Genomic DNA, 14,361 nt, shown 5'->3' with positions numbered 1-14,361 from the left:
GGGAAGGGGGCTGGGCGGGCAGCTTTGCCGCGCTTTGGCTTTCTGCGTCAGCAGCCCTAGCAAAACAGCTGCGGGAGCGCGCGAACGGAACGCGCTCGCGCACCCCTCCCCCGCGCACTCGGCGCCGCTGAGACCCGGCAAACTCGGGCCTTGAATGACAGTGCTATCGGCGACTGCGCAGCGCGGGACGCGCCGGGGCACTGCCGCTTTAAGCACGCTTGTCCATTGTTCGGAATCGAGCCAATGAGCGGGCGCCCGCTCCCTGCGCTCAGCCAATAGCGGCCGGGTGTGGCAAGCCGAGCGCCGCCCACTAATCTATATTAAAGCTTCTGGCGCCGCGTGAGTCCCCCACTGGCTGCTCTGAAAAGCCATCTTTGCATTGTTCCTCGTCCGCCTCCTTGCTCGCCGCAGCCGCCTCCGCCGCGCGCCTCCTTCGCCGCCGCGGACTCCGGCAGCTTTATTGCCAGTCCCTGAACTCTCGCTTTCTTTTTAATCCCCTGCATCGGATCACCGGCGTGCCCCACCATGTCAGACGCAGCCGTAGACACCAGCTCCGAAATAACCACCAAGGTGAGGCTGGACGCCGCCCGCCCCCTCGGGGTCCGCGCGCCGCCGCTCGGGCGGTGTTTGGCGCGCAGCAGCTGGATTGTCTCAAGCCGCTGTTGCTCACTTTCGCGGGGAAACGGCCCGCCCCCGGCGCGGTGCCCTTAGGCAGCCCACTCTTTGTGTGGTGCGGGGGAGGGGGCGGGAACCGCCGCGGGCAGACGTGATGCCCGTCGGGGAGTGGGCCGGGCGCCCTCGGTGGCCGAGGGCTAGTCGCGGAGGCCGGCTCACGGCCCTCGAAACTCGTTTGTGACCGGTATGAGTGGCGGCGGGAGGAGAAGGGCCTGGCTGGGGGTCGTCGGCCCGCCGGGCGCACGGAAATAACTTTGAAACTCAAGCGCGTTGGGAATCGGAAGTGCTGGGGGGCGAGTGTTGGGGCGCGGGCCGGCCGCGGGAAGTGGCGGCGAGCGCCCGCCGGCAGCGCTGCTCTTTGTTCGGCGCCAGGCCCCCGGTTTCGCGCCTTGTAGCGGACCTGAGGTGGTTGGTCTGGGCTAAGCCCCGATAAGGCGGATGAGCCGACGGGGTGGCTGGCCGCGACGTCGGCCGTCCCGGCGGAGGTGTGACGGGCTTATCCGCTTTGGGCGCTCTGGGAGGCGGGGGTGGGCGCCCTTCGAGGTGAGTGCGCCGGGAGCGGCCGCCCAGTTTCAGTCATGCACCCGCGATGCCGGGCTTGGCTGAGGAGGCGAGAGCCCACGCGTCGCAAAGAGGAAAGAGAAAGTGAAGCGCGGCGCTGGGGCGACGATGGGCGCCCCCCGCGGCTGCCTGGGAGCACCGTGTGCGCCGCAGCTCGGGGCGACGCGGGCCAACACGGCGGCCGCGACAGGCCGATGGTAGGGTCGAACTGGGAGGGGCGCCCGGGCCCCGTGGCGGGTTCACTGCCCTCGGCTATGAGGTCCTGCGCGGCTGGCGCGGCTCTGCTCCTGTTGTCGGCGCCGCCTCGGTCCCACTGCCCGCCCTGGGTAGCGTTTCGGCCCTCGTCCGCGCCCGTTGTGCCCCTGCGGGGATTGGCGCGAGTCACCTTGGTGTCTCCTTAACCCTCGTGCCCCTGGCGTCACCTCTGGCTCTCCCAGGGGCGACTTCTTGGCAGAGCGGAGCTCGGGGCCCGGATCTCCACTGGGGCTCTCAGTGACCCCTTCTGGACTCAGTCCGGGTATCAGTTTGTGGGGGGAGAACACCGTCCCCAGTGCGGGACCTGGGTGTTCGATTTTCTCCGAAGCACCAAAAGGTGACTTCCCGCGAGCGCGATGAGTAGCCCGAGAGGCGCATCCCCGACAGTCTCGGACCTAAGCAACCCGGTGGACTTCGGGGCGACCTCCCGCGGGACTTGGCCCGCCAAATGCAGACATTCGGGCCTGCCGGGGTGGCGGCAGTGGGGCGTCGAGTCGAGAGGCCTGCCGACCGACGCGCGACCCGCGTGCGTGCCACTGCGAGTTCTGCTTGCCGACCCGGAGTCTCCAAGGCGAGGGACGCACTCGGCGGCCCCGGGCCACGTGCTCCCTGCGCGCGGTGCGTGCCGAGGCCCGCGCGCAAAGCCCGCCGGGCGGGGGATGCGCGCCTGCGCGCCGCGACCTCCCTGCCCCCACTGCTCCCCGGGGCTTCGGCCGCCAGGGGGCGAGAGCGGGCGGAACCGGGGTCAGCGGAGCGAGGCGGGCCGGACGGAGAGGGCCGACAGGTGGCCCGGAGCCGCTCGCCGGACGGCGGCCAAGGGGCTCCCGCAGGCCCGGACGCTGGACGCCTGTTGGTATTGGCGGCCATGTCGTGTGGAAAAAGTTACCGGGCGCCCGGGCCGCTCTGCCTTTTGGATCCCGGGCGGAGTCCCACCCCCTAGGTGGGGTCGGGATCCCCAGCCGCCGCGGGGAGGCCGGGACTTGGTGGCTCCGGCGGCAGGCCCCGGCCTGGGGCACCGCCAAGCAGCGGTTTGCGGCCTCTAGGAACAGCGGTCGGATTTGGGGGGTCGGTGTGCTTTGGCTTCTTTAAAGACCTGTCCTGGCCAGGGCGGTGCGACCTCGCGGGCCTTCCAGGCTGGCGCGCCCATGGGGCTGTCCCCGAGCGCAGGCTCCTCCTTGTCTTATTTATTTCTGGAACATAACCTGCTGCCTTTCTAGACGGCTCGAGGGGCGAGCTCTTTGCACTTGGAAGCAGGCTGATGGGTGTGAGTGTCCGGGGCTCGTCCACCCGGCCGGACGGGCTGGGGCTGTGGCGCCACATGTCTCCTTTTTCTTAGGAAGCGCCAGGGGGCAGTGGGAACCGCCACCGGGGCCGCTGTAGCGGGCCTTAAAGGATGGGAAACCCGATCACAGATGCCCCCGCCGGCCTTCCTTCCACCGAACCAGTGGGAGAGGGACCACAGGGGCAATCAGGCTCTTCTCCACATGTCGCGTGCGACTCTTAATTTGGGACGGACAGAACAGCCGGACAGACCAGTAGTTCTCAGCGTCTTTGCTTACCCTGGGTTACTCAGAAGACTTACTGGTTACTGGTTCCTTCTTCCCTTTTGAAGGACTTAAAGGAGAAGAAAGAAGTTGTGGAAGAGGCGGAAAATGGAAGAGACGCCCCTGCTAACGGGAATGCTGTGAGTGTCAGCCTTGCTCCTGAGCCCTGGCAGCTACCGCCTCACAAAGTTTTTCCTGTTCTACTTTAAACATATATATATATATAGCTTTGCACAGTGGCATTATCGTAGCCAATGAGCTTTACCCGAGGCGCGATTATTGCTAGTTAAATATTTATAAAAAGCTTTCGAGCAGTGCCTGAACAAGAATAGGTTCAGAGGAGATTCCGGTAGTCTTGAGTTTGGGCTTGGCCCAGGGTGGGGAAAAGCCCTTGCCCTGGGGCAGTTAATGTGCAGGTTTCACGATGGAGCCTGGAGAGTGTTGACTGGAGAAGGGCCTCTGGGGTGGGCTTGGCTGAGCTGTAGATGCAGCCGACAGCCTCTGGTGTGGGAGGCCGGGCATCAGGAGCAACGCTCTGTCCAGCCTTGGGCCAGCTGGTAATGACATGGCCTGTTTTCTGTCGAGGAGAATGAGGAAAATGGGGAGCAGGAGGCTGACAATGAGGTAGATGAAGAAGAGGAAGAAGGTGGGGAGGAAGAGGAGGAGGAAGAAGAAGGTGATGGTGAGTAGCCTTGTCTATCTTCCCCTTTTCAGATACTTTTTCCTGGCCTTGTCTGGCAGAAGGGGAAGGAAGGAATTGGGGCTCCTGGGAGTGGGACCATGGTACCTGGGGCCAGTGGACCACATGGCCCTGGGCACCCACCTGTAGAGTCAGGGAGGGTCTCTTTGACGTGGAGCTGTGCCCATGCCCACCCACACTCACTCGCACACCTGAAAGTTTCTTTCGTGCAGCTCTGAAAGCCACTGATCTGTTGGGCCTGGCCTCTTGGGGTGCAGCTGCTTGGGACTCTCTCCTCTGGAGATTCCCACCTGTGTAGTGGGTGTGGGTGCCCTGATTGGGCCTAGTTGCAGGCAGCAGAGGCAGGGCAGGGACCTTGCAGTCCACTGCATCTTCCTCGGGATTTCCCCAGGAGCCACAGTAGGAGGGAAGTGTGGTTTATCTGGCCTTTGATTCTCTCCAGGTGAGGAAGAGGATGGAGATGAAGATGAGGAAGCTGAGTCAGCTACGGGCAAGCGGGCAGCTGAAGATGATGAGGTGGGTTCTGGCTTGAGAAGAAGGAGGGTTTGGCATCTGGGTCTCCCCACGTGCCTCCAGCTGAGGTGCTCAAGCTGCTGAGGGACTGTTTCTGACTTTGTAGGTGGCCACTGTGTGGTTCTGAATCTTAAGAACAGGAAGGAACAGGGCTGGGCTCAACCTCCCAGAGGCCTTGGGCTGTGGAGCTGGGGGTCCCTGGTTCTTGCTTTGCCAGCGGGAACTGAGGCAGTGGGTTGGATAGGGCCCCTGGGGTTGGAGGGGCCTTTGACAGTCTTTCTCTGCCTAGGATGACGATGTCGATACCAAGAAGCAGAAGACTGACGAGGATGACTAGACAGCAAAAAAGGAAAAGTTAAACTAAAAAAAAAAGGCCGCCGTGACCTATTCACCCTCCACTTCCCGTCTCAGAATCTAAACGTGGTCACCTTCGAGTAGAGAGGCCCGCCCGCCCACCGTGGGCAGTGCCACCCGCAGATGACACGCGCTCTCCACCACCCAACCCAAACCATGAGAATTTGCAACAGGGGAGGAAAAAAGAACCAAAACTTCCAAGGCCCTGCTTTTTTTCTTAAAAGTACTTTAAAAAGGAAATTTGTTTGTATTTTTTATTTACATTTTATATTTTTGTACATATTGTTAGGGTCAGCCATTTTTAATGATCTCGGATGACCAAACCAGCCTTCGGAGCGTTCTCTGTCCTACTTCTGACTTTACTTGTGGTGTGACCATGTTCATTATAATCTCAAAGGAGAAAAAAAACCTTGTAAAAAAAGCAAAAATGACAACAGAAAAACAATCTTATTCCGAGCATTCCAGTAACTTTTTTGTGTATGTACTTAGCTGTACTATAAGTAGTTGGTTTGTATGAGATGGTTAAAAAGGCCAAAGATAAAAGGTTTCTTTTTTTTCCTTTTTTGTCTATGAAGTTGCTGTTTATTTTTTTTGGCCTGTTTGATGTATGTGTGAAACAATGTTGTCCAACAATAAACAGGAATTTTATTTTGCTGAGTTGTTCTAACAAAGCTGTCTCAAGCCTGGTTTTTCTGTTTCAGTTTCTTCAGACCTTCCAGGGCACAAGGATAGGAGGGAGGGGGAGGATCCTGGGGACAGTGGGTTGAAGACATTTTGGGAGGCAGTTGGATGTGACCTGTGATGGACAGCAGTCTGGTGGGTGGGCAGGGACTGAGCTGCAGTTGGCTGGGGGTGCTGCTCACTGGGGCAGTCAGGGATTGCCCCAAGAAGCCTGAACTGGGGAGGAGGACTTCATCACTGGGTGCCACGTGGGGACCCCAGTGCCCTGGGGGTGGGAGTATGCAGTCCTAGACACTGAAAACAGGCCACACGGGACTGCCATTATGTGGAGTGCAGGGTGGTGGTGGTGGTGTAGGCCAAGAGGGAACTTGACAAGCCTCCCGAGATGCGTCCAAGTGGTGGCTGCCTCTGCAGGCCTCGCCGGTTTACCTCCATGACGTGGCTCCCCCTGCTGGTGGCACGTGGTGCCCCCCGGCCTCAGGATGCCGGGGGTTTTGGTTTGGCACTGGTGCATCCTGGCTGTCATCCAGCCTTTGGTCTCCAGGTCCCTTAAGTTAGTTGGGCAGGCCCATCCTGCCCCTTGAACACAGTTGGAGAAGTTACTGTGCCGTTTGGATTTTCATACATGGGCTGTGAGCAGTGGGTCAGGATAGCCAACTGGAGGAGCGCCACCAGCTCGTTTCCTCAGAGGTAGAGGTGAGGATTAGAGCTCACCAAGAACCTTCTGGGATCCTCCAATGAGAGCTGCAGGGTCAGGGGCCGGTATAGGCACTGCCAGTGGGCCTGTTGCCCAGGTAGGACCTGAGGAAGCCATCCAGGGGTTTCTGCAGGAAAACTCCCAGGAGCAGACTGAAGTGTCTGCAGAGGCCTGGCCTGGGTTAAAGGGAGACGCTGGGAAGGAGGGAAATGAGCATTTAAGAGAGCAAGAGACCAGTTCCCTCTACCTGCCCCTTGACACCATGTCCACTCCAATCTATGCCCCTCCCCGACCTTTGTGTTTCATACCAGGCGCCAGAGTTCTGGGGGGACCTTTCCCTTCTCTGGCTGGAGCTTAGTCACCCTCACAGGGCTGCTCAGGCCGCTTGTTTAGCATGTCCCCAGGCAGCTGCCACCAGGATCAGGGGCAGGTTGAGGCCTTGGTAGGAGGGACCCCCTGACCTGTATCTACCCCATATCCCCTGCACAGCCTGGGTATCTGCATCCTGGCTCATCCAGGGAAGAAAGGGAGGGTCTGGAGCCAAAACGCTGGCTCCTCTCTGTTCTGCCACCCAAGGCAACTCAGTACTGCAGTGTTCCCAAGCTCGGCGCCCAGGAGGGTGTCTCTAAGGCAGGAATGCAGGCGAAGGCCGTGAAGGAAGGCCACACAGGGCAGGTAGTGCTTGGAGCTGAGAGCAGGTCTAACCCAGCTCCCTCAGGCTGCAGTCCCGCTCAGAACCACTACTGCAAGTCCCCCTGAAAGGGGAGAAGCTGTGCCCTGGTCCGCACACAGACATGGCAGCCATGTTAGCATGAGGCAAGTAACTGAACCTTGTGGGTCTCAATCCCTTCCTCTGCAAAATGGGAACAATAGGATGAGGCATGAGCCAGGGCCCAGGGCTGCCTTGCTAGGGTCCCCCTGAGACACCCACATCAGCAGAGCTTACTGCCTCTGCTGTCTGAGCTGCCTCATCCCACCAAAGGTTTGGCCTGGAACAGCATTTGCTGCTTTAGCAGAACACACTTACCCCTAGTCCTGAGCCTAGCACACAATTAACCACTGCCTGAGGATATGCCTCAGGGCCCAGAGTCACCTTGATACCACTCCCAAAGTCCCCAAATGGCCTCCCACTGGAGCCCAGGTTAAAAGATTAGCAAGGAATGGGGTGCCCCCTGGTGGACACAGAGGAACTGTAAAGCGTGCCGCTGGATTCTGTTCAGTCCAGGAAAGACCCTTCAGTGGGCCCGGGTCCCAAGTTGGCAACGTCAGTCACCCTCCACCACCCTGACCCCCCACAACAAGACCTTTCTCCCTCTCTGTTGCTGGAACCCCAGTCAGATGTGACAGTCAGTGGTCATTTCCCAGACCTTCCTTCTGGGCAACTGATGACCCCTCCCAAGGACTGAGTCCTTTATGTGGAACCAAAGCTGGAAGCAGGGGTCCACTCTTCCACGGTCTTGGGCTTCCCTGTGGCCACAGGTGCTCCTGCCACGCTCTGTTCACATGCTTGGTGTGTACAGTGCCCTCTCGGGGTGGGCCTGTTCCTGAGTTATCTCCAGCGCCAAGTACATCACACAGAAAATGCAGGCCCTCGTGTAGGACTGTACACAGCCTCACTGGACTCCACACACCCTCACCGGACTCCACACACCCTCACTGGACTCCACGCTCCCTCACTGGACTCCACACACCCTCAATGGACTCCACACTCCCTCACTGGACTCCATACTCCTTCACTGGGACTCCACCCTCCCTTACTGGACTTCGCGCACCTTCACTGGTCTCCACACACCCTCACTGGACCCAACACATCCTCACTGGGACTGCTGTCTTGAGTGCAAACTAGAAGAGTTTGAATGAGGGGCATTCACTAGAATGACTAGAATGACTCAGTCACTAGAATGGGGGGGCAGGGAGTCAGGGGCTCCCAGCTCTACTTCCTGGCTCTCTCTTGGCTGTCAGCTACACAGTCCCAGGATCCAGTACTGCTTCTCCTCTACTGCTATCACAAGCCCTAGGGTCAGGATAATCAGCCTCTGGCCCTTCATAACTCCTCCCCGATCTCAGTCCCTCCAGGGCCCTGCTGCCTAGCCTGCCTCTACCAAGCCACCTCTGCGGGTTGGATGCCTGTGTCCTAGATACAGGCCAGCCCTGCCTGCCTCAGGGCCCTGGCTGCTGCGTGGTCCCCTCCTGGTGGGAGCTGCTTCATGAGGGTGGAATCCCTGGGCCCCGTGTTATTTGGGGCCTGCTTCAGTCTGGCTGGGCCTCACCGGCCTGGCCCCCCGCTATGCCCAACCTGTCTGCCCAGCAGCCCATCTCCTTGATGCAAGTGTGGTCAGTTTTGCAGTGTCGCTGCTTATCCTCCCTGTACCCCAAGCCCGTGGAGGCATGGGCAGAGCCAGCCAGGGAATGGGGTAGAGCTGTGCTCTGAGCTCTTCCTCTAGGGATACCTCAGCCTATGCTCATGGGTCTGGCCTGAGCTCAGAGAGGTGCAGGAAGCACAGATTAGGAAACATGGCTGAAACATTTTAAGGACGTCTGGCACACTGACCCTATTTATATACTGGGTGAATGACACATGCGTTGTTTGCAGAGAAGGCCTAGCAGCCAGTGACTAGTGTGGATTCCATGAAGTCCTCAGCACAGCCAAGGATCGATGGTGTGCCTCCATGGGCTCTCTGTGAAGGCTGTCACCCACAGCAACAAGAAGTACCAGGTGGTCACTTGAAGCAACCTCATTTTACATGCACCCATGTGGGGACCCCACTGTGAGGCTCTGGGCAGGGAGCAGATCCCTTACTGAAAGGAGCTGCTGGTGGATTCCATAAGGTCCCAGGGGACATCTATTGTTTTTTTTTTTTGCCACCAGCAGCCATTCCTTCACCCTTTTCTTTTTTCTTTTCTTTTTTTTTTTTTTTTTTGAGACAGAGTCTCGCTCTGTCGCCCAGGCTGGAGTGCGGTGGCACGATCTCGGCTCACTGCAAGCTCCGCCTCCCGGGTTCACGCCATTCTCCTGCCTCAGCTTCTCCGAGTAGCTGGGACTACAGGCGCCCGCCACCACGCCCGGCTAATTTTTTGTATTTTCAGTAGAGACGGGGTTTCACCGTGGTCTCGATCTCCTGACCTCATGATCCACCAGCCTCAGCCTCCCAAAAGTGCTGGGATTACAAGCGTGAGCCACCGCGCCCGGCCTCCTTCACCCTTTTCTTGGCAGTAATGCCCTGAAGCAATGTCCAGCTTTTTTTTTCTTTTAGACGGAGTCTAGCTCTGTCGCCCAGGCTGGAGGGCAGTGGCGTGATCTCGGCTCACTGCAACCTCCGCCTCCCGGGTTCAAGCGATTCGCCTGCTTCAGCCTCCCGAGTAGCTGGGATTACAGGCGTGAGCCACCAGGCCATAGCTTTCCTTCTGAACTTCCCCCCTCCCACACTCAGACTAGCCCCAGGGCAGAACATGTGACTTGGTCCTGGCCAGTCAGTGGCCTGAGGTGCCCTGGCTGCATTGGTTGGTTCACAGTTGGCACATGACCCAAGTCATCCAATCAGAAGGAGTTCTGGGATTTTGTTGTTGTTGTTGTTGTTGGGGGGTTGCCGGAAAGGGAAGAAACTTTTGGTTTTGTCCCTCAGGGATTTGAACTTAAGAGGCTGAGAAGATGAGGCTGCAGACCACTCAGTGAGAAGCAGAACTGAGCCAAGAGGCAGAGGAACCTCAATTCTGATGACATTGCTTGAGCACTTCAGTCCAGCCATGCGGAGTATTCAGTTACACAAGCCAGTAAATTTCCTCCCGGTTTAGGCTAGTTCAGGTTGGGTTTTCTGTTATCTGTACCTGAAAGACTCCCAACTAAACAGGGAGAATGCAGGGCTTCAGGCTCCAGTCTCCAGGGCCAACTAGGCCTCCATGAACAAAGACAGCTTGTTGGTGGGGGACAGAGGTGTGGGGATGCCTTTTCTGGTGTGGTTTCCAGATTGGGAGGAATACAGACAGGTGAGTCAGCCTCAGAAGAGGCTGTGATCTCATGGTCAGTCTCTCAGCAGGATCTGAGTCCTGCTTGAACCATTCCAGCCAGGTGGGGGGATGGCTGGAGTCATCTCAGCTGCCCACCTGGCGTCCTCTGTGTGAAGCCTCTAATCTCCTGTTCTCCAGCCCACAGTGATCTCTGGACCGCTGACCTCCCAGTGCTCCCATCGGGCCTCACAGCCAGACACACTCATTGAAGTGACTCGATGGCCCTGGGAGGCTCCTGGATAAGGTGTGAGATCCCATCTTCATGCAGCCTGGAACCTCCCAGTTGTGTCTCTGTCCCAAGGTGTACCTGAGAAAGGGGAGGTGGCTCCATCCCATCTGGAGAAATGCTAGGTTAAGCAATGCTAAAAGGGTTTTCTGGCAGGACATGGTGGCTCGTGCCTGTAATCCCAGCACTTTGGGAGGCTGAGGTGGGAGGATCACTTGAGCTATAGAGTTTGAGACTAGCCCCAGCCTGGAAAACACAGTGAAACCCTGTCTCTACAAAAAATTTAAAAATTAGTCAGGAGTGGTGGTGCACGCACCTATAGTCCCAGCTACATGGAAGGCTGAGGTGGGAGGATAGCTTGAGCTTGGTAGGTCGAGGCTGCAGTGAACCACTGCATCACTGCATTCTGGCCTGGGTGATAAAGCAAAACTCTGTCTTAAAACAAAACAAACAAAAAAACAAAAGAGAAAGGTTCTCTTTCTGTAGAATTCACTGGGCACTGGGCAGTGCCCAGGGAATTCTTTTTTTTTTCTTTTTTTGAGAGCAGGTACTGTTTATTAACCAACCAGCTTAGAAAAATAATCATGGTAGACACCTTAGTTCATTCTTCTAATAAGCCTGTTGATCTGGTCCTCCCTGTTGCCAGCATCTCCACCTTCTACAAAATGGGTGGTCTTTTTCTTCATTCCACCTCGTGGAGAGGACAATTTGAAGGGCCACAGGAAGTTATTTGCCTCTTTGAAGCGTTTTCCAACAGTATAGATCTCATGAATCAGATCCTCCATGCAGATGATGCCGTATTTACCAAGAGATCGAGCAATCAAAGCGTTATCTGTCAAAGCAATTCGCTTCTTATTGATTTTGCCATAACCACACTTGTAGATTAGTTCATTTACTGACTTCAGATTGGGGTACCCCCATGCAATATATGGCTCTACAATCCTCAGTATGTTAATCGAAGCCTTGTTGAGCTTCACAAAGGTTCCATTGAAGATTTGACGAAGGCGAAGAAGCTGCAACACCTTTCGAACCTTTGGGCTCACGCCACTGATACCTCTGATTCTGATGACAAATGCCAATTTGGGTTCTGCAGGTACATAGAAGTTGCCAGCTTTTCTTGCCATCCTCGCCATTCGAAATTCAGTTCTGTACATCTGCCTATAGTGTTTTGCTTTTTCATAGATAAGCTTCCTCCTTGCCTTTCAAAGCATCTTTTGGGCAAATTTCTTTCTCAGGCACTTGATCTTCAGCTCTGTGAAATTCCTTCGCTTTTTCTTAAGGGTTTCTGGCACAGCAGGAACCTCCTTCTTCTTCTCTTCTACACCCTCCATGGTTCCAGCCGGAAAAAGAGCGGGAATTCTAATATCCAAAGGGTACTGAGTTTCCAAGAGGAAAGTTTAGCATGCAGTTCGCTCTCAATTTATTTGACCTGAATTTTTTCACAGAGAGCTATTAATGTATTGAAGGACATTAGTGTCCAATAAAAGCTGATCTTGCACAAGGACCTTCACCAGGGCTGGGGAAATGTTTGCTGAACTAAGCAGATGATGGAGAAGGATTCCTTTGAGAATTTGTTCCACAGTCTGGCTCTTGGAACCCCACATGGGCCTCATCCTCCTATGGCTGCAGGCAGCCTGGGCCCTGTGCTGACAGTGCTCCGTGTCAGTGTCAGCCCAGCACGGGGGACAGGCATGCCCTTGGCTGAGGAGGTAACTGGCATTTCTAGGTGGGGGGACAGTAAAACATGGAAACTGGCATAAACCTTTCTGGAAAACATTTTGATCCTGTATATCAAGATCCAAAAATATGCGCACATACTTTTGATCTAGAAGTTCCACTGCCAGGAACCCTGCTGAGGAAAGGCCGGGCAAGGTGGCTCACGCCTGTAATCCCAGCACTTTGGGAGGCTGAAGTGGGCAGATCACTTGAGGTCAGGAGTTCAAGACAAGTCTGGCCAACCTGGTGAAACCCCATCTCTACTAAAAATACAAACATTATCTGGGCATGGTGCGCACCTGTAATCTCAGCTACTCTGGAGGCTGAGGCAGGAGAATCGCTTGAATCTGGGAGGTGGAGGTTGCAGTGAACCGAGATTGGGCCACTGCACTTCAGCCTGGGCGACAGAGTAGACTCCGTCTCAAAAAAAAAAAAAAAAAAAAAAAGAAGTGCTGAGGGAGGCACTAGACCTGAAGGTGTCCATAACAGCATTATTATTATTATTATTATTATTTTTATTGAGATAGGGTCTGGCTCTGTTGCCAGGCTGGAGTGCAGCGGCATGATCTGGGCCCACTGTAGCCTTGACCTCTTGGGCTCAAGCCATCCTCCCCCCTCAGCCTCCAGAGTAGCTGGGATTACAGGTGTGAGCCACTGTGCCTGGCCTAACATTATTGACTGATAAGAGTAAAAAATTAGAGACAAGCCAAATGCTCGATCATCAGGAAGCAGGCAAGTCACTTACAGTATAACCACTTGGTAGCTATCACAATGTTTACAAGAAATTTTCAAAATTGTTTTTAAATTTAGAAAAGCCTTCCAGGCCCACTGTGTGACCTTCACACCAGACAAAAGTACAATGTGAAGAACACAGTGAGACCGCCCCTCAACCCCTTGTCTGGTCCAGTAGGCCTCTGTTAACTGTTAATGTGAAGCATGTGCCCTTCCCTCCAGAACTACAACTAGTTTTGAATAATGTAGAGAAGAGCCTGTTTTAAAATGTCAAGAGAAAAAAAGTTGATACAGAATTGTGTCTACGGTATAATCTAATGATCAAGAAAAAAAAAAGTCAAGAATGAAGTTCACCAAAGTGTCACTTCTCAGTGGTGGAATTATTTTTTCTTTAAGGTTCTTTTGTAAATTTTCCACACATAGACTTCAGCAGAGAAATAAATTAACAATCAATAAAAAGAAAGAAAACAAGAAAAAAGGCAAACAGCAATCTGCACATCCGTTAGGTCTCTTTCAGTTGCAAGTGATAGAAACCTAACACAAACTGGTTTATGGAAAAAGGAAGTTTGTTGTCACTAGGATGTCCTGAGATAGCATGGCTTCAGGTACAGCAGGATTCAGGTCCTCAAACCATGTCATCAGGAACCTGTCTCCCTCCCGCCCTCTGTCAGCTCTGTTTTCTTTGGCATTGGTTTTGTTTTCTGGCCATTTCACAGCTATAATACTATTGAATATGGTGACTACTGTTCGCAGCTTCTTCACCTAGCTTGGTGGTGGGCGTGGGAGGGCTGAAAGGTAGTATGTTAACAGGACAGTTGGTTTTCTAATGAAACTCTTGAGAAGGCAGTGTGACAGACATCATGAGCCCTGTAGGAAGCCAGCAGCCCCTCATTCCCCATTCCTAGTTCAGTTGGGATTGCGCTGTGCTCTGCAGGTCCTCCTCATGGGGCCTGCTGGGACCCACCATCTCTGAGGGGGAACTGGTCTTTTTCTCCATGGTTCCAGCCTAAGTCCTGCAGAAGGCTGTCACTGGTCAGATCTGGTCATGTGGTCCCATCCCCAAGTCAGTCCCACAGAGGCACTTGGACAGAGGGTGAGAATGGGGTAGGAGATCTTCCATTATGAAAAGTCAGTGTGTGTTATGAATAGGAGGGAGGCTGGGTAGGAGAAAGCAACTGATGTCTTCCACATCCAGTCAGTGGGTACTTGAGGAATTTCAATACAATTCAAAATGGAATCAGGGTGACCTGGGCCTGCTCTTGGGCAGGTGGACCTGGAGTATGACTGCACCCAGTGGTAGTGAAACCACATGTCAATATTCCCCTTGTTATTGCCCCTGAGTACTTCTTTCACTTCCCCTAGCTCTTCCACCACTAGGGCTAGGCAGGGAGCTTGAGTCTCATTCTCTGAGGGAAGGACGCAGCCTGGGCCAAGAAGACACTGCTCAGCTTGAGTTTCAAAGTGACTCTCTTAACTCATAGCGAGATGAGAAATCAAGCTCTCAAGAGTAGAAAAGGGCTACTGTGTTTTTATGTATCATGGACCAAAGTTCAGAGACATGACCACAGTGGGAGAGGACAGTGAGAAAGGGCCCCGCTGACTACACAGGGAGGGGTCAAGCCCTTCAAGGCTGACTGGAGTGGGGCTTGGATCAGGAGAGAGAGAGACAATTTAGACATGAGTGACCTCATGGGCTGGCAGC

General features: G+C 55.0%; 1 protein-coding gene and 2 pseudogenes across 3 annotated transcripts; 2 read left to right on the top strand and 1 right to left on the bottom strand.

Moving 5' to 3' along the window:
- Positions 1-329: 329 nt before the first annotated feature.
- PTMA (prothymosin alpha) lies at positions 330-5,273 on the top strand. 3 transcript variants are annotated; one of them, XM_032753889.1, is made up of 5 exons: positions 330-570; positions 3,104-3,175; positions 3,621-3,717; positions 4,178-4,251; positions 4,538-5,273. In XM_032753889.1, the coding sequence occupies exons 1-5, from the start codon at positions 526-528 to the stop codon at positions 4,583-4,585; spliced, it is 336 nt and encodes a 111-aa protein (XP_032609780.1). In that variant the 5' UTR covers positions 330-525; the 3' UTR covers positions 4,586-5,273. The 3 variants fall into 3 exon arrangements, with proteins under 3 accessions (XP_032609780.1, XP_032609783.1, XP_058293306.1); XM_032753892.2 differs by having other exon boundaries at positions 331-570; positions 3,624-3,717; XM_058437323.1 differs by lacking the exon at positions 330-570 and adding an exon at positions 1,849-2,344.
- LOC116809752 (U4 spliceosomal RNA) lies at positions 3,261-3,372 on the top strand (annotated as a pseudogene).
- A 5,476-nt stretch (positions 5,274-10,749) lies between the features above and the next one.
- On the bottom strand, positions 10,750-11,542 carry LOC116810079 (large ribosomal subunit protein uL30-like; annotated as a pseudogene).
- Between the last annotated feature and the right edge of the window lie 2,819 nt (positions 11,543-14,361).

This window comes from Hylobates moloch, unplaced genomic scaffold (genome assembly GCF_009828535.3).
Source record: "Hylobates moloch isolate HMO894 unplaced genomic scaffold, HMol_V3 SCAFFOLD_1, whole genome shotgun sequence".
Classification (NCBI taxonomy): Eukaryota; Metazoa; Chordata; class Mammalia; order Primates; family Hylobatidae; genus Hylobates; species Hylobates moloch.
Note: the sequence above shows the minus strand (reverse complement) of the source record. Positions and strands in the feature narration are given on the sequence as shown.

Excerpts from the sequence above, each read along its gene's own strand:
- PTMA (XM_058437323.1), top strand. The coding sequence starts at position 1,940 with ATGCAGACATTCGGGCCTGCCGGGGTGGCGGCAGTGGGGCGTCGAGTC. Across the intron at positions 3,176-3,620 it reads CCCCTGCTAACGGGAATGCT|GAGAATGAGGAAAATGGGGA; the intron begins GTGAGTGTCAGC and ends TTTTCTGTCGAG. Across the intron at positions 3,718-4,177 it reads GGAGGAAGAAGAAGGTGATG|GTGAGGAAGAGGATGGAGAT; the intron begins GTGAGTAGCCTT and ends GATTCTCTCCAG.